This window comes from Nerophis lumbriciformis, linkage group LG31 (assembly GCF_033978685.3).
Source record: "Nerophis lumbriciformis linkage group LG31, RoL_Nlum_v2.1, whole genome shotgun sequence".
In the NCBI taxonomy this organism is placed as follows: Eukaryota; Metazoa; Chordata; class Actinopteri; order Syngnathiformes; family Syngnathidae; genus Nerophis; species Nerophis lumbriciformis.
The window spans coordinates 29885166-29905477 of record NC_084578.2 but is presented as its reverse complement, the minus strand read 5'-3'; the positions used below and the strand labels follow the sequence as shown (position 1 = coordinate 29905477).

The 20312-nt window shown below is 39.2% G+C and overlaps 1 protein-coding gene across 5 annotated transcripts in view; it reads right to left on the bottom strand.

The window, feature by feature from the left end:
- Window positions 1-20312, bottom strand: part of slc37a1 (solute carrier family 37 member 1) — a 120848-nt gene that overhangs the window by 24037 nt on the left and 76499 nt on the right. For all 5 annotated transcript variants that reach the window (XR_009811380.1, XM_061926282.1, XM_061926281.1 and 2 more), the window contains 5 exons: window positions 18679-18801; window positions 10379-10469; window positions 9130-9192; window positions 6663-6748; window positions 1101-1149 (listed from right to left, as the gene is read on the bottom strand). Coding sequence is in view for 4 of the 5 variants with exons in the window: in XM_061926282.1 (XP_061782266.1) it covers window positions 1101-1149; window positions 6663-6748; window positions 9130-9192; window positions 10379-10469; window positions 18679-18801 (412 nt within the window). In the remaining variant the exon portion in view is untranslated. The remainder of the gene's footprint in view (window positions 1-1100; window positions 1150-6662; window positions 6749-9129; window positions 9193-10378; window positions 10470-18678; window positions 18802-20312) is intronic.

Below are 20312 nucleotides of genomic sequence, written 5' to 3'. Positions count from 1 at the left end.
GCACTACTGCTGTTATACTGTATTTGGAGGGACTTATTTGGGACCTGAAGTCTAAAAGTCCAACTGACAGCTACCTGATATCACCCAGGTAATGGATATGGTGATTCAGGGGGATAGTGCACAGGTAAAATATTTGCCAATCTGCTGAAACAGCTTTGGATGGAATCCAGAAACCGTCCAGACTAGTCTTCTGGGTGGCCTCAGAAAGAGGCAAGTTGTTACCTTCTGTTGTCTTGGACCTTCCTGTTGGGTACCAATTCACCTTTTTTCATGACTAAGTTGCTGTAGTGTTGTCACAGGGTTACATGTTCACTGATTGTTTATGGATGTAAACAGAGTTGTATGAGTGAAACAGTGATCTTTCATGCCACTCCTATCGTAATTGGCCGGGATTCGCAGTCAGATAGAAAGAGAATTAGTGTGATTAATTTGATATAATGCTACTGACCCCAGGGATTGCAGTCACATGGTTAGAGGTTCACTTTCATGCATCAAATTAATTTGACCTTCCCACACCCTGCCTAGGCAACAGTCAGACATCCGATTGTCTTTTAGGTCTAACCATGTCTCAGTTCTGGTTGTTGGTTTCATGCAATACTTGTTCCTGACCTATTGTGTTCTTTGTAAGTACTTTGTTCCTGCTTTGTCAATGTGGCTTTGCCCCTTAGCCTTAATTTTTGTTTGTGATTTGGTCCTGTGACCTTTGTCTCAGTCACACTGAGTTCTCCTCTTGACATCCCTGTATACATTTTAGTAAACGCCCTTTTTGTACTTGTGCATCAGTACTTGTGCATCGTCCAAACACATGACTTTGCTACCTTGTGACAGGCCGGTTGGGTGACTTGGAGGACCTGTGGCGCCCAGGAATTTAGAAATGTTTTAAGCTGCTAAATAATGATTCTCTCCTTCTCCTTACGGACATGGTGGGTCGTCCATTGCAGCTGCGTGTTCAGTTTGTCTGACTGAGTGTGCTTTGTTTGGTTCTATTGTCCCACTGGTTGGCAGGGAATTTATGGTGTGTCCTTTGAATCTTTGTTTGGTATCGCATTGGAATCAGTAATTGTATTGGATAATTAATATTTACAAATTCTGGCTCTTACCTATGGTTGGCCCAAGACCAAGCTCGCTGATCATCGAGAAGCCATACAGCTGTAATAAAAAACATGACAAGAAAAATGCACATTTTAGGTAATATTACTCGTCTCTGAATCAACAGCATAGTGAAGTTGTGAATCATTATTTTTCATGATATGACACAATGTTATGAATTTCTAACTATGATATTTGCTCCATATAAAGTAGACACTGAACAAGCTACATATAGACGAGACACCAGTCACGAAGCGGCAAAGGAAGGTTACGCCGATTGATTCAGACTCTGTGTAAAAAAAGCGGCTTTTATTAGCATTTATGTCCCTGCAAGTTGCATGTCTGTGTTATTATGCACATGCCACAATTAAATTAAAATAATCTTTTTTGCTATCTTTTTTTGTGTGTTTTCTATGGCCTGAAACAAAGGTTGAGGAGCCCCCCCTCTGACTACCATCAGTTGAGTGTGTGAATCATACCTGTTAATCTTCCCGTTTTTGCCGATATATCACATATTTTGTTTTGCTCTCAATGAAAAAACAATCCTCAGCAGTATTACCACTAATACAGCGATCGGGTGTTTGACTCAAACCTCTGCAACACTCGAGGAACTAAGCCCTCATGACAGCAGCGTGGTGAGATGAAATTGACATGATTCTGTCAAATCAACAACGCGAGAGAGATGGATGCACTTGAAAATGGTGGCGAAGAAATTTATGCCAAAAATCCAAACTTTGTTTAAATAGCAATGGTATTAAAACATCTGCCAGAAAAAACTAACTTGTGGTATATGAGCTTCCCAGTCACAGGAACTTTGCACAAATAGCACTGCCACAACAAATGTCCATCCATCCATCTTCTTCCACTTATCCGAGGTCAAGACGCAAGGGCAGCAGCCTAAGCAGAGAAGCCTAGACTTCCCTCTCCCCAGTCACGTCATCCAGCTCCTCCCAGGGCAGGGGTCGGCAACCCGCGGCTCCGGAGCCGCATACGTCTCTTTGATCACTCTGATGCGGCTCAGCTGCATACTTGCCGACCCTCCCCGATTTACCCGGGAGACTACCGAATTTCAGTGCCTCTCGCAGAAAATTCTCGGGATTAATATTCCCCGATTTTCACCCTTACAATATTAATAAGGGTGTGCCATGATGGTACAGCATTTAGCACCCTCTACAATATGTATTAACAGTGTGCCAGCCCGGCCTTTTGTTATATGCAACTTCTGCTTGCACACGTAAGTGACAGCAAGGCATACTTGGTCAACAGCCACACAGGTTACACTGACGGTGGCCATATAAAACAACTTTAACACTCTTACTAATAATGCGCCACACTTTGAACCAAAACCAAACAAGAATGACAAACACATTTCGGTAGAACATCTGCACCTTAACACAACATAAACACAATAGAACAAATACCCAGAATCCCATGCAGCCTTGACTCTTCCGGGCTACATTATACACCCCTGCTACCACCAAACCCCGCCCCCACCCCAACCCTGCTCCCTCACACATCAACCTCCCACCAGCCCCCCCCCCCTGTGCGTCGGTTGAGGTGGGCGGGGTTTGGTAGCGGGGGTGTATAATGTAGCCCGGAAGAGTTAAGGCTGCATGGGATTCTGGGTATTTGTTCTGTTGTGTTTATGTTGTGTTAAGGTGCAGATGTTCTCCCGAAATGTGTTTGTCATTCTTGTTTGGTGTGGGTTCACAGTGTGGCGCATTATTAGTAAGAGTGTTAAAATTTTTTATACCGCCACCGTCAGTGTAACCTGTGTGGCTGTTGACCAAGTATGCCTTGCTGTCACTTACGTGAGCAAGCAGAAGCCCCATTCAACGTGTGACTGGGTCGGCACGCTGGTTATAGTGGGCGCTAAATGCTGTACCTTCACAGCACATTCGAGTGTATAGTTGCCCTGAAATTTGTAGTCTGCCGGAAAAATCGGGAGGGTTGACAAGTATGTCGCTGTCAAAAGCCATTCATATAAAACCCGCGGGCCGCACTAACATTCCATTTTCATATTAAGGTGTGGGCCGCGTGTCTGAGACCCTTGGTTTATACATAGCACAAAGCAAAAAAAAAACTTTGTATGCAGTGTTATTTCATTTTAAATTTCAAAAGATTTTTGTGGCTCCCATTGTTTTCTTTAATTTGTGAAACTGGTCAAAATGGCTCTTTGACTGGTAAAGGTTGCCGACCCCTGTCCCAGGGGATCCGAGGCGTTCCAAGACCAGCTGGGAGACAGTCTCCCCAAGAATTTCTGGGTCTTTCCCGTGGCGTCCTACCAGTCGGACATGCCCTAAACAACTCTGCATGGAAGTGTTCGGGGCTATCCTGACCAGATGCCCAAACCACCTAATTTGGCTCCTCTCGACGTGGAGGAGCAACGATTTTACTCTGATCTCCTCCCGAATGACAGAGCTTTTTCCCCTATCCCTAAGGGAGAGCCCCGCCACTCGACAGAGGAAACTCATTTCAGCCGCTTTTCCCAGTGATCTTGTCTTTTCGGTGATAACTCAAAGATCATGACCCCATAGCTGAGGTTAGGAACGTAGATTAACTGGCTTCGGCTCCGTCTTCACCACGATGGATTGATACAAGGTCCGCATCCGTGCAGATGCCGCACCGATCCGCCTGTCGATCTCACGATCCACTCTTCCCTTACTCGTGAACAAGACTCTGAGGTACTTGAACTCCTCCACTTGGTGTTCCTGGCTAAAATCTTTGAGGGAACAAGGGTCCTTTAAAAATGTTGAGCGAAAAAAACACTTTTGTTCAAGGTTCCCCCCCCCCCTTCAAGATGGCACCCCTGTAGTGGCTGCTGTTGGCAAGAGCTCTGTGCTCTTGTGTCATCCTTTTGTGTTCCTGATGTTTCCCTCTTCTTTTCATGTGGGTTTTTTTGCCTTTTGGTTTGGGACCCTTTGGAATTGTGCGACAAGGGGTGGCACTTTCGTGACTTCTGCGGTACTTTTTTGTGAACATCCTTGATCTGCCTCCCGGGAGCCTTTTGGCCATGGAGACTAGCTGCTGGGTCTCTGTCAAACCAGAGTCCATTTGGAGAGACTGGAGGAGATGCGGATGAAGAGACAGGGCTGCAAAGCTGGGACGGACAAGCTTCACAGAGTCTTGGCTGAATGAGCAGGTATCGGACACCTCGGTCTCCTTAGATGCATCCTTGCTCACCCATGCGGACTGGACACTGGCCGAGGTTGCTTTGTTGGGTCTGCTCCTGTCTCTGGCCATGCTCCCCCCACCCCAGCAGACGATGGCGTGGAACACAGCAGAGGCCACCACAGTGTATATGTTTATTTTGTATTTTTTTTGCTGTTGTTTCACTTTTGTGGCTGTGTGTAGAAGTGGCTGGTTGCATCAGCTCTGCTCTTTTAATGTCTTTAACGTCCTTTGTGTTCTTTGATGTTTCCCTCTTACACACATGTTTACGTGGACCCCGACTTAAACAAGTTGAAAAACTTATTCGGGTGTTACCATTTAGTGGTCAATTGTACGGAATATGTACGGTACTGTACTGTGCAATCTACTTATAAAAGCTTCAATCAATCAACCAATATGTGTGCTATAGCTATGAGTTTTTTTTTTCCTTGGCCTCAGTCTGGACCCCCTCTCCAGGGGCCCAGGCTTAGAGTGATTTTTTTTTTTTTAATATAACCTGTCATTACTCACTATGATTATAAATAATTTGAAGACCCTTTGTCAGTGCTTATTTTCCAGTCAATTCCGTTCCATCAGTAATGCCCGCATTACTCCACTGAAAATCCAGACCACGTTTTCACTGTTACATTAGCAAGGTCCAGCCAGACCGCAGCAGCATTAAGGCTACGTTCAGTGCGTTCGCAACACTGCAGGGTAGGTTGTCCAATTCTGATTTAGTTTTTGTCAAACCTGATCTTTTTATGTAGTCGTTCACATTACAAAAAAATTGTCCAAACACCGATCTGAATGCAAACTGACCCAAATACAGATATGGCGTCATGACGTCAAACCTTCTGCAATGTTTACAGAAATAAACCCGTAAGTAAACATGCTTCAATTCTAGCCGTCTCAGTGGAGGCGTATTTGTTGCAAATTCAAGGATTCTGTGCAATCCAAGTCAACATTTTCTGAATCGCGGAGAAGATTATGAAAGAAGATGGCTTTGGGGACATTTTTTTCAATGTCTGCTCTAAAAAGCGTGTTGGCGATCCGTAGTGGAACATTGATTGACGTGACTTCCCAAAACATCATTTTTGCCTGTTTCTGCTAATTTATACTATGTATTTTTTAGCTGTCTATTTTGATGATTAATGATGACGCTCATCATAAGCGTCATCATTAATCATCAAAAAATATTACAATTTAAAAAAAAATAAAAAATTGCCATTATGCGACCGCAGCGTGGGAGAGTTCATTTCACACTGAAGTTGCAAAATAACACCATCTGATTGATAATGAAATAAAACTCATAATAATAATGTATATAATATTGCTGACAGAAAAATAACTTCCATAAACACACTACAATAGCTGTGCAGTATAGGTGTGCTACTTAAACCTAATTGATGTACCGGTAGTTTAATGGCCTTAGTGTTATTTTACAGTAGTGTTTTGGGGGCTCTGAAGACTGGGTGCACTGATTAACTCACAGTCAACAAGGTGGAGTTCTATGGGTGTTCTTTTTTTTTTTTATGTTCACTCTTAGCGTTTTCACCAGGTTATTGTGATAGTCCATATCACCCATCCCTACTGGCCAGGTGTGGCCCATGGGCCTTGAATTTGACACTTGTGGTCTAAATGCCTTAAATTACAATTACAGTAATAACAGGAAACTAACAATATTGCTTGTCAACCATTTCAATTTCTTCAGTATTTGCTGTGAAATTCTAATACAGTAACAAAAAGTTGTAAGCAAAGAAATCTTGCAAATGCAAATATTCTGAATCAAAGAGGTTGTGCACAGACAACATATCTTTGGATGGACATCCAGCCACCGTTTTCCAGGCAAGAAAGTTTATTTCCACCAGAACCTCCTCTGTTTTCAGGTCAACTCTGTCATGCTGGGCAAGTTCGTTTACACTGCTACCATCTGTGCAACGTTTGCCTCGTTGGAAGTTGCGTGCTAGCTTTTCCATGCAACAACACTGTCCTTGTGTGTTTGGTTCATTTCATGCTTACTAAAGATGACTGAAGCTTTCTTAAACTTACACTTTCAACGATTTAGATGTATTCAGTGTTTCTTGTGTAATTCTAATACGTGCCAAAAAGTTGTGAGCGAAAAGATCTTGCAAGTGCAAACATTTACCCTAGGTACTCATTTTTTTAAATTTTACTAAAAATAAAAAACAAAGAAATCAGGAGACCAGTTAGGTTGTATAGTCCGCCTTTAGCTCCAGGTCCCTGTGACCCTGAACAGAATAAGCAGTATGGAAGATGTGTTTTACACCTGGAGCATCATCAGTTAATGAGTCAGTCCTGCCCTCTAACAAATTATCATTTGAAAACTCTAGCACCACCACACAATCCAAATGGGGCAGGCTAAATCGGAGCTGGTGGCGTAAAAAGAAAGAAAGAGAACGTACTGTAGGAGCAGCAAGCAGCAGCATGACTGCACAGGTGGTGGCTCTCTTCCCCAGTTTATCAGAGATTACTCCCGCAAATATTCCTCCTGCACGAGACACACACACACAGATCACTAAAATGATTTTAGTCACTAATGACAACCCACTGATAGATTTATTCTTTGACGCGCACAACAATAGAAAGGAAAACCACTTTCATTGATGACTCCAAATATCTATGACTATGTCCACACAAACATGGATATTTTTACTGTAGACATATTTCCACCTAAGCGTGGGACAAATATATATTCTGGGCTTCTGTCCAAATGCAAACATAGGTTTTTGTCTTTAACCCTTTCGTGTATAGTGCTCACTACAGTCGACAGCTATTCAAAAATTCGTCTGGACAGTGGTCGCTCGTTTGTCATGCCATACACTGCCACCCATTGTTAAGCTTTTGTAAGTGCAAACAAACTCATCAAAAACAAGATGGCAGACAAGAGCGTAGAGGTACAGAGCAGGGGAGGAGTATCTGTCTATTCTTTTTATTCTAGGACACCCTTGCAGGTATACAAGTATGGGGACATCAAGTAACTCCAAACCAGTCATATAATTATCATAATTGCTAAGTACTGATTTTGTGATTGAAGGAAATGGTGACTAATTATGTGTCCACTAAGACATGATGCATTGCTGGATATATTTTGGTTGCAGTTTCTATTATACATTATATACTGCTGCAACTTTGTTGTTTTAAAAATACTTCATCTAAATCAATTATTTGTTATCAAAATGTAAATGTTGTTTTATTAGGATATGGCAATCATTTGTGAGTATTAGTTGGACATGATATTGGTATCTTTTCATTTCTTTTTATGTCAGGAGGCTCAATATTTTTGCAATGCATTTATCAGGATTGGGATATGTTAAAATACAGTATGTGAACACATTGTTAACATTTATTCAAAACATGTATTATAGTGTTAAAAAAATTATTTTGTAAAAAAAAAATGTTTTCATGCATGGGTAAAAACAATTAAGAAAATATTACATTATCATAATAGTGCATGAAAGGGGTAAAACTAGAAAACTAAAGGCCGGGTTGAAGATTTCTAAAATCTCAGCCTTAAGCTTTTGTGTATGGATGGTAAAATCTAGCTTTTTGGCTGGTGTCACAAGAAATGTGCGACTATCTCACATATTTTAACCTTAATTAACAACAGGACACAAATAATTAAGCTACTGACTTACAGGTGTTGGATTCAATGTGTTATGCAGGGCAGGAATTAAAGTAGTATATTATCATATAGTATATTAAAATAAATATATTTTATGCGATTAATCAAACTTTTTCTAGGCTTTGTGTAAATGAGCACTGACCTTAAAGATACTGCACATGATATAATATCATATCTAATATTAATATGTCACTGTATTGATGAACAGAGGTGTTATAAAGTGCAACTAAGTCAGCTTTGGTGACTTTTTCAGGCTTCTGTTTGGCCAAGATGCACTTGACAGCCTTTGAAAATGTCTTTATGTGAACAGATATTTTTTAAACTTCTGTTTTGGTGTGGATGGATATTTTGTTAACATTAGAATGGATTTGAGAAAATTCACATACACATGGATCGAACTGCTCTCTGACAAAGGCAAACAGTACTTGAAATTTGAAGTAGATTACCAAAATACATATGTAAATATCCTTTGTTGTTAACAGAGAATTAGTACCGTTAAGAGATTTAAAGAACCCTTAAAAACGTGATTGGCAGATCACGGATAAGGTACATATACTTGTTATCTGACATTCAAACATATCAATGTATTTATTGGTGATTTAATCGTGCATTAATACATTTTATTTACAGGGGACACAAATGGCACCGATTCAGTGCAATGGCCCATGTAAGTTTTCACATCTACTGTCGACAGTATCAAAATCTAACCCTGGATTTCCACTGGATGCAGAATGGCAGCTGAACACACCCGCCACGGAACAGCACATCCACAGTCCGGCAATCCCCACTGCTGTTTTGTTGCGGCTCCGCCGTGCAACGGTGGAAATGGACACATTGACTTGAATAAAAAAGCAAAGAGTCCGCCGCCGTGCAGTTGCAGTTACGCGGCCATTTCACATTCAGTAGAAATTCGGTGTAACCCTTTACCAGCAAGCTTTTCAATACAATGATATATCTTAAACGTGTACATACTTGGACGCCACTTTTAACAAGTGTCATCTTCGTACAACCTAATGTACCTGTGGAAGTTTCATGTTTTTATATAAATCCGCCTTAAGGCCACATAACTCCACATTAATGTTTCTCAATTATGATAGCCATTCCCCCTACAAATCCACATGAGGATATGCAGTTGCATAAAATGTATAGATACTGTATAACCAGGGCGGCAATGAACCTAACACACATAAGAAATGATTGGAAATCACAGTGCACACCCATTTTCACTTGGTCCCTTCGGATCATACCTATTATGCCTCCAACGTCAAACAGGGTGGAAAGATCTCCAGCCTTCTTGGCATCCAGGTGGGCTGACAGACACAAAGACACAGTTACAATCTTATTAAAGCATTATGATGATAGCAGCAGGTGGTGCAACTGGCTTTTCTCAGGGAGTGGACAGAATCACCCGCTGTCATCTTCATACTGTACTTTCAACCCCGTTATGATATGGTGTTGATATTACATGCTTCACAATATAGTTAGTAGAGGTGGGACTCTTTGGGCACCTCACGATTAAAATAGATTAAAAAAAATCGATTAATTTCTGTATATTAATCCAGTTTTACATTTTTTTCCGTTTGACGAAACAAGTGTTTATCAATTGCAACTTGATGAGGTGACTCACTGCACTCAGCCAAATTTTAGAACTGTCTGTATTACTTAATTTACAATAAATATATTGATTAATGACGTTTACTAATTGATTTTATATTCGTCCCTGTCCGTCTAAAAATCGATTATTACCCTCACCTCTAACGGTTAGTATACAGAATTTGCCAGTAAACAAATACACCAGATTTAAGAAGGCGCATTACTCCAATCTTCATGTATCATTATCTGATACAATCCTAATCACAACTTGATGAGCTTGTGGACAATACAGTATTTACAATTCTTAAATAATGTAAATAAAATGCTAACCAAGTAGTGAATTCAGCAATATAATATAAAATACACAAACAAATGTCATAATTAGCACAGCAAAACCAGCAGCAATACAAAACAAAGAGATTGTGCAAAAAACTAATATTGATGTTCAGAATTCCTGGGTTAGTGACGGTACCTCGCTGGCCGTTACTGTGATTGGTGCTTAATGTTTTGTGTTGATAGTCGGGGTGTCCCGATCCAATATTTGGACAAATATGAGCAAAAAAAAAGGATGGGATGATTTCAGCTATTGTGTAAAATATCCGATACAAGCAGCACGTTTACTTCTACAAAGCTGGGCAGCCAGTTAACATCTACATTTCTTCTAATAAGCACACAAGTCTGGTCTTGTCTCGTATTTTAGTCGTCATTTACAAAAGCTAAAGATGGTAGGCGAGAGGCTAATTACGAGCTAGCAGATACACAGCAGCTAAGCACACAAGCTAGACATACATTATAAGTGTCTTTAATTGAACACTTTTGATAACAATAGTAAAACAATAAAAACACATTCGCTCCCTTTTGCCACACCTTGGCAATAAATTGGAAAATCCAAATGGAATTCACCTGCTTTAGTGATGTAGAGTGGGAGCCAGAAGAGGAAGGTATAGCTGACCAGCTTTGCAAAAAGTAGACACAGAGAGAACTCAATCACACCCTGCAGAGATGACAGCAAATAGGTGTGATTCGGATGTGTACAAAACGATTTGCATGGAAAATACAACTTTTATTCTCGGTATCAGAGTGGTTCAGAAAGTAGAGGCTCCTGAGAGCCAGCGTCCTTTGCAGTGGATGTTCGGGTTTTGTATAACAGAGCTATTTCTTTCCAAAATGTATGACTTTAACAAAAGAAATAGACCAAAAACATTTTTCACTGCAGAAGATGCTAGTTCTCAGGAGGATATACGAGTTCAGATGGTGACCAAGAAGGGTAATAATAGTAGCATGCACCAAATCAGGATGGGTCTGTACTAGGGTTGCCAACCCCTGAAAATGAAATAAGGGACATCTTGTTGGAAGGGCCGTCGGACTTGATTGTCTTGTCTTTAATTGGGTTTTTTTGCGTGTTTGATTTTCACACTATTTGACTTGGACCAGAATTAAATTAAATGCATATTTAGGAGTAATTCAAATGAATTGAAAACTAAATTAAAATAAAATTTTTGTGCAACAGAATCAAATAAATATCATCTAATTTTGTCTATTTCCTGTCAGGAAATGGCTAACAAGACAATCGCTTGATGATTGAGTTGAATAATTACACTGGATGCCATTCCTGCATACCTGACAACCTACTTTAGCATTTTTCTCAAGATATCCTTTTTTGTCCTCTGTCTTTGCATTTTCCCGGTCTCTTTTTCTTTAATATACCTTATTTTTCGGACAGAAAAAGCGCACTTTAAATCCTTTCGTTTTCTCCAAAATTCGACTTATAACCCGGTGCACTTAATGTATGTATTAATTTTGGTTGTGTTTAACGACCTCAAATCAATTTTATTTGGTACACGGGATAATGGTACATGTGACCATTAGATGGCAGTCACACATAACAGATACGTGTGGACTGCATGTTGACACTCCCTGTTCAATAAATGACCCTAGCAAGTAACCGAAAGCAATCAAGCCCAAAACTTTGATGTTTCATTGAGAATATAGAGCATTATACACGGCGTTCAAATATGTCAAAATGTTTTAAGAACGACTTTGGTAAGCTACGAAGCTGCACTGCTTGATGGATTGTCGGCGCATTACGGCTACCGTAGTCAGACGTACTGTGCTTCAACATACAGGTATTACTACATACTTGCCAACCTTGAGACCTCCGATTTCGGGAGGTGGGGGCCGGGGGGGCGTGGTTAGGATATATATATATATATATATATATATATATAAGAAATACTTGACTTTCAGTGAATTCTAGCTATATATATATATTTTTTATTATATATATATATATATATATATATATATATATATATATATATATATATATATATATAAAAAAATAAAAGAAATACTTGAATTTCAGTGTTCATTTATTTACACATATACACACACATAACACTCTACTCATTGTTGAGTTAAGGGTTGACCTGTCCATCCTTGTTCTATTCTCTGTCACTATTTCAGAACACATACATTATACAAATATACATTATAAAATCAATAAGAAAACGGGAGCTCTAATTTGGGAGTCTGAATTAGGATCAGAAGTTCCTACATAAACATTGCGTACTCACGTCGCCATTTTGTATTGATTACTGCAGCTGTGCACTGGATTCATTCACAAATACAAACTACAACTCACAAACACTTTAGAGTTAGGCTCCACCATCAGAATGTGTACTTAAACTTATAAAGATCACATGGATATTATTCAGTGAGTTGATTCACCAAAACTAACCTGTTATACAGGAGGAAAAAGCACACAGGACGTTTCAATTGTTCACACACTGGTCGCTCTCATCAGAATGACAAGACACTTCCGGTCTGCAGGTGATAGCATTCAATTGGGAAGAAACGCCCTACTGCCCCCTACTGACCAATGTGAATACTGATAAATGTGTAATGACAGCTCCAAAAACGAATTCAAACCACAAAATAAAATAAATAAATCAACACAAAAATGTGACACATTATGGGTGGGTCACATATGCATGTACAGTAGATGGCAGTATTGTCCTGTTTAAAAGTGTCACAACATTGCTGTTTACGGCAGACAAACTGCTTTACGGTAGACGAAAACTTGACTGCTGTTGTTGTGTGTTGTTACCGCGCTTGGAGGACGTTAATGAAACTGCCTAACAATAAACCCACATAAGAAACCAAGAACTCGCCCTCGATCATTCTACAGTTATAACGTGATTGGGCAGGCGTGCTGTTTATATTGTGGGAAAGCAGACGTGAGAACAGGCTGTCAACACGTCACTCAGGTCCGCATGGAGCTGGAGGGGGCGTGGCCTCCAGCTCCGCCTGAATTTCGGGAGATTTTCGGGAGAAAATTTGTCCCGGGAGGTTTTCGGGAGAGGAGCTGAATTTCGGGAGTCTCCCGGAAAATCCGGGAGGGTTGGCAAGTATGTATTACTATGGTGGGTATATAAGGACCTCGAAATGGCACCTATTAGCAGACATATTACTTGGCATTTTGTTTTGCAATATCATGCAAAACCAACTTTTCTCCTGTATTGGTTCCTGCTGATGTGTATTTGGAATCTGCATAAGTCCCCAAAATTTGCGCATGTCTGCCATTGTAGTCTGCGCCGTAGTCAATAGTCAAAACGTCTTCTTTTTCTTCATCCTCTTGTTGTGGAGCATTCATCCTCCGCTGTTGCCATGTCTAATATAATGTAGCGTTCATTTCTAACTTATATCTGTCAGTGAACTTGCTATGGAAGCGCTAAAAACTAGCGGTACAGCAAAGATGGTGGGGAGAAGACACAGTCAAAGTGGCGCTCCATAAATAAGACCACCCAAAAAACATCGCATCCTGAAGAGACGGTCAGAAAGCGGCTTGAAGAAGGTCTGTAAATCAATCTAAGCAACATTTTGACCAAAAAACACATTAAAAAAACAAATCCGGTGCGCCTTTTGTATAAAAATAGTCCTTAATAGACCCGTTCATCTGGTGCGCCCTGTGGTCCGAGAAATACAGTATATAAAAATAAAAACCTTTTATTTGTATGTAGGAGACCATTTTTTAGCCTTTATTAACTGATTGGAGATTATACGATGAGCTGCAGAGCCCAGCCGATCTTTACCACAGCTGTGGCCCAGTGTTTACATGCTGAAGATCGTACTCACGTGAAAAATTCCTTCAAAAAAGGATGTACGCTCAGGGAGACACAATTACATTTCCATACTCCTTGTTGCAGAAGATGTATGAATTTCAGGAGGGTGCGTGTCTTGCCAAAACACCAGCTAGTACCGTATTTTACGGACCATAGGGCACACCGGATTATAAGGCGCACTGCTGATGAATGGTCTGTTTTCAAGCAATTTTCATATAAAAGGCGCACCGGATTATAGAGCGCATTAAATGAGTCATATTATTATTATTTTGGTCCTAAATTAAAAACACTTCCTTGTGGTCTACATAACATGTAATGGTGGTTCTTTGGTCAAAATGTTGCATAGGTTATGTTTTACAAATCATCTTCAAGACGCTTTCTGACAGTCGCTTCCGGATGCGCCGTTTTGTGGGCGGTCTTATTTATGTGGCTCACCTTCGGCAGCGTCTTCTCCCCGTCATATTTGTCGTAGTGGAAGAAGTGTCAAAAGATGGAGGTAACTGCTTTAATGACATACAGACTTTACTTAATCAATAACGGAGCAGCGTCTCCTCATCCGGAAACAACAACAAGGCCGGAAATACCGTGCGACCGGAACTCTAATAACTAAAGTTTTTGGGTGATAAATGTAAACTCACTACACCGGTATGTTTTAGTGCTTTCACTGACAGATATAAGTAAGAACGTTACACTAATTTATATTAGAGATAGCAACAGCGGAGGATGAATGCCCCGTAACAGGAAGATAGAGAAAAAAAAAAGCTTATCGACTACGTTGTCGGCACGGACTACAAAGGCGGACGCGCGCAATTTTTCAGGATTTATGAAGATCCCAAATACAGATCAGCAGGTATCAGAAGGTAAGAAAAGTTGCTTTTGCATAACATTGCGAAACAAAACGCCAGATAATATGCCTTATACACACACCATAATAATACTTGTATGTTTAATACGCCGACAAACCACCAAGCGGTGCGGCTTCATAGCTTACCAAAGTCGTACTAAAACATTTTGATAGATTTTTGAGCGCCGTGTGTAATGTTCTATATTTTCAATGGAACATATAAAATGTTTACGTGAGTGATATTGCCATCATATTGCAGTCTACACATATCTCTTATGTTTGACTGCCACACTTATCATTATGTAACCCATATTTAAAATACCCATTGAAAACATGCATACAGTGCAAAGACTTTTATTGTGGAGGGTTACTTCCTGCTGCTCGCTTCCTTTTAAGGAAGTGCTGCTCACTTCACCACCCCCTCCAGTCTGCTGTGAGACGCGCTTGAGAAGAAACTCGCAAAATCTCCTTATTCTCACACTTTGTAAACTTCATAATTAGGTGAGTCTTTTGCCATGCCATAATCAACGGAATTCCACACTCACAATCATGTGCCATGTCGCCAATATTATGTTAGCATAGGCACTAACTGCTGCCATTCTTCCATAGAGCCGCATGTTCGATTCATTATCGGGGCGTGCATGGTATGTTTTGCCCTCGATTACTCAGGTAATTATGTTTTATTTTCTTCTGATCATCCAGCCGATTTATAGGCAATAGTTTAGTCTAGCAACGGGCTTTGCACTGCTAATATGCTTTAGCCACTTTTTGGATGCGCATCAGATGGAACGCAGGTGCGTGTATTTAGGTTGTTGCGCAACATTTTAATTTATTAACTCTGATTGTTTATCAACTTTGAATGTTTGGACAAGTATTTGAATTATGATACATTGAGTTTCTAATAATGAGTATTATTATGAAACTAGGTTATATAAGTGTACTTGTAATTTAATTTGTAATTGAACTTGTAATTTAATTTGTAATTGATCTATGATTGAGTTTTATCACTTTAGATAAGAAATCATGATCTGTATTATTAGAAATGTATTATGAATGTTCATTTTAATTGGACTCATGATTGTATATTAATCAACACGGTTGGTTATGTTATATCAATTGGTTTATTAGTACAACAAATTAGTCATTCCAGACAATTGAATGCTTACATTATGCTTTCAAGTACATATATAATGTACTTTGCTAGTGAAGAGGTAACTAGGTTACTCACTTAGTTTTTTTTGGACTTTTAGGTCAGGTTTTTTTTACGGAAAGGAATACCCGTTGACCCAAACAACCTGAGCTTCCTATCCACCTTCAAACTCAACTCAACAAATGGCGAGCTATACAACTACGCGGTAGGACAAGCATTTTTTTTCTCCTCCGCGGCGAACCTTTTGGATTACTTTTGTTTTTGAACCGAACTTTTGGACTGACGCAAAAGCGTTTGCGTACCTTTTGAACTGAACTGTGAACTGGTTCCGAGAAGGCAGAAGGACTGCATCTTGTATTTTTGTTTTAGGCATTATTTTTATTTTTTTCTATTGTGTCATTTATATTCTTGTGTCAATACATTTAATGCAGTCGAAACCAAGATAACTAGTTGTCGTCATCTTTCATACCTCAGGCTCCTAGACGAACCATCTTCTGTTACACGGTTTATACTTTTAACCCGCCTAGCCCATGTAAGCGTTACAATTACACCATGTACCAAAAAAAACTGCTTCGAGGTCGGTGAGCAAAACCAGAATTATTCCGTACATCACGCGCACCGGTTATTAGGTGCACTGTCGAGTTTTGAGGAAAAAAAAGGATTTTAAGTGCGCCTTATAGTCCGGAAAATACAGTATATGAGAGCAAGCTGCAAAGAACACGTCGTCTTAGCGCAGCCAATGTCCATCCACAGTTGACTAATGCTTGCCTCCATAACAAAGTTAATTTTGCAGTTTTTAATTTAGTTTTAGTCATAGTCTTTTGACGAAAATATATATCTTAGCTCTTAACTTCACTATCTTCACTTTCTCCCAGGTGTACACATCTTATGATGTGGAACATGTTGAATCCATCCATCCATCCATTTTCTACCGCTTATTCTCTTCGGGGTCGCTGGAGCCTATCTCAGCTACAATCGGGCGGAAGGCGGGGTACACCCTGGACAAGTCGCCACCTCATCGCAGATGTTGAAGCCATACATTTTTGTTTTGGCGGTGAGAAATTAAACTTCTTATCTAACAAGGAAAAACTTCATCTGTACGCAGTTAAAGAGCTCTGATTGGATATATTCCCAACTTGTTTTACCCATCTACAAGATGAAATTAAATATGCTTGGATTTCGTTTCTGTCAACATTTTTGTCTCGTTTTTATTAGTTCACAAAAATGTCAGTTAATTTTGTCAACGTTTTAATAAACGTGTGTTTTTGTTTTTTTATCGTCCTTTTTTTGTCTGGAGAAAACTAAGACGAAAATGATAAGTCAATGAAATTAACACTGCACCATGGCAGAAAACAAGGTATGTTTATTACGTCTATCATTATCACTGGAGGACTACAGGACAATGACTAGCTACAAATGCTACACTACAGCACCATAAGAAGACACACTAAGCTAGAGCTCTTGAATGTGAACCAGGATAAGCGGAGCAATACACATATTGATTGAAACGATACCAAGTGTAGTATCAGTTTCTGGTAAATACTACAGTGATTAGATCACAAAATAGTTTTCTTTCGTCGTTTTTATTAATGTTTACAAACTCAGGAAATAAGTGAATGGCTAGAGAAGGACTTTAAGGGCAAAACCCAAATGATTTAAATGATGGACGATATACATTTTTGCTTTGGTTTCGTTAATAGCCACTTTATTTTGTAAAATGTTAATTATTGTTAAAGTATCAGATCGGGACTCGAAACCGGATCGGATCAAAGGCCAAAAATGCATTTCTAATCAGTACATACCTCGCTGACAGGCACAGTATGCCTTCCTAACGCAACCCTCGCCATAGGGCTGGACAGTGAAATACATTTTGATTTAGATTTGATTATGGCTTCTCACGATCATGAAAATATGGTAATAAAAAACAACAATTAATGGGCCGATCAACGTGCATGCAAATACTGGAGCTTGATACGCTGAAACAGATGAGGAGAGAATGAATTAAAACAAAGCACGTCGATTAGAAGTTTGGTATCTCACCATGGTTGCTACTTATTTGACACAGTGCTAGTATGCCTAATCAATAATTATTAAACTAGACAAAAAAGTCAAGTCAATTGATTACGACATTCACGTAACCGTGGACGGAGTCCCATAATTTGCCAATGTAACAAAATCTGTTTTTAAACAGGGAAATTGACAAAAATGTAAGTGACATGTTATTGTGAGGAGAATGAACGTTTGTTTGTGAAAATAACAATTCCTCCCTTCCCCATTTCGGTCTGACTGCGCTAACAAAATAAAGGTTTCGAAAAACCAAGCATAATGTACTTATTGATACATTTACACAAATGCCATGCTTTGACCTAAAATACTGGTCAAAATTGCCCAAAGATGTATTGCACCAATAAATGTGGGGATTTTTGCATTTCATTAAATTGTATTTCACACAAAAGCACACACACCATCCATCCATCTTCTACTGCTTTTCCCTTTATGGTGGTAAAATAAACTTAAAATGTAAAAAACTTAATTAAAAACAATTCAAACGGAAAAACTTAATTTCATTGTTTTTATATTGCTATTGTTATTTCAATTCATTGTCACTACTATTATTATTTTACTTGTGTATTTTTTTCAAGCTATATTTTAAGTTGAGTTTTGGTGGTACAATAAATACTCAGGTTTTCAAATTAATGAATAATCGTGTTATTTGTCGTGATTACAATATCAATCAAAATAATTGTGATTATTATTTTTGCCATAATCGTCCAGTCCTACCTGGCCGGATATCAAACCCGCACCCTTTGCCACAAAAGGCAGACGCGCGTACCATTACACCATGTGGAATTAACAGAAAGTGAGTTAATTCTGCTTTTTTAGGGAAGAAGTTTGTTGTAAAATTTCACATCAAACTTCCTGTCATTCATTAACTCTATTTAACAAGTTAGTTTTGATTCTCACGGTTACATTGAACAAAGTGTGTCCCTTTTAGGCTCATTACAGGACGTCTCTAAATTTAATACGATTTTTTTCAAGAGACGGCTGGCAACCAGAGTCTACGCTGCATGTATGCAGAACTGACCGGTATACGTAAGGCTCCCATGAAGCTGATGGCAGACGGCTCCGACTCACTCCTCACCACCACCACTGGCTGCACTTGCACACATGAACCTTCCTTCGGCAGCAAAAGTTCTGTGTCGTAACTCTGAAGGAAAGAAAAGAACACGTGCACAGTTACAAACTTAACTTAAACCAATGTTGTGAGTCATTCTCAGGTTCAAAGGGGAATTAGAGTGACGTGGGATTTTTGGGATGTGGAGAATATACTGTATATCGGTAACTTGAATGTCCTGAAAAACAGAAGGTTTTGAGGCCAAAGGTTTGGACACACCTTCTCATTTTAATGCGTTTTCTTTATTTTCATGACTATTTACATTGTAGATTGTCACTGAAGGCATCAAAACTATGACACCTGTGAAGTAAAAACATTTCAGGTGACTACCTCTTGGATAGGGTTGCAAAGGGGTGGAAAGCTTCCGGTAAATTTCCGGAAATTTACCACGGGAAGTTAAGGTCGGGAAGCTTTACGTGCCTCCATTTCGACTGTGCCTTCTTCTTCCTGTCAGCCGTGTTGCAGATTTTAGCACTTCCATATCGACCGAGTCTACTGACAGATACAAACTCGAACTAAACGCTATTTTGTAGGGTTGTGAATCTTTGGGTGTCCCACGATTCGATTCAATATCGATTCTTGGGGCTACGATTCGATTCGAAATCGATTTTTTTTTTTTCAAATCAACACGATTCTCGATTCAAAAACAATTTTTTTCCCCATTCAAAACGATTCTCTATTCATTCAATATATAGGATTTCAGCAGGATCTACCCCAGTCTGCTGACATGCAAGCAGAGTAGTAGATTTTTGTAAAAAGCTTTTATAATTGTAAAGGACAATGTTTTATCAACTGATTGCAATAATGTAATTTTTTTTAACTATTAAACGAACCAAAAATATGACTTATTTTATCTTTGTGAAAATATTGGACACAGTGTGTTGTCAAGCTTATGAGATGCGATGCAAGTGTAAGCCACTGTGACACTATTCTTTTTTTTTAATTTTTATAAATGTCTAATGATAATGTCAATGAGGGATTTTTAATCACTGCTATGTTGAAATTGTAACTAACATTGATACTGTTGTTGATAATATTCATTTTTGTTTCACTACTTTTGGTTTGTTCTGTGTCGTGTTTGTGTCTCCTCTCAATTGCTCTGTTTATGGCAGTTCTGAGTGTTGCTGGGTTGGGTTTGGTTTTGGAATTGGATTGCATTGTTATGGTATTGCAGTCTATTGTTTTGTTGGATTGATTAATTAAAAAAAAAAAAAAAAAAATTACAAATAATAATTTAAAAAATCGATTTTTAAAAAATGAGAATCGATTCTGAATCATACGTGAGAATCGCGATTCGATTTCGAATCGATTTTTTCCCACACCCCTACTATTTTGTATTAGAAATGACAACAATGAAGGATGCATGTGCATGTACGAGACAGTCTGCTCCTAGAAGAAGAGGATTGCGAAAAAGGAGCTTATTGACTACAATGCGGACTACAATGGCGGACGCGCACAAAGCCCTTAGGGTAAATTTCTACCATTTATTGATAATCCACTGACGTCACAAATGGGAAACATTTCACTAATGGGGGTATTCCAAA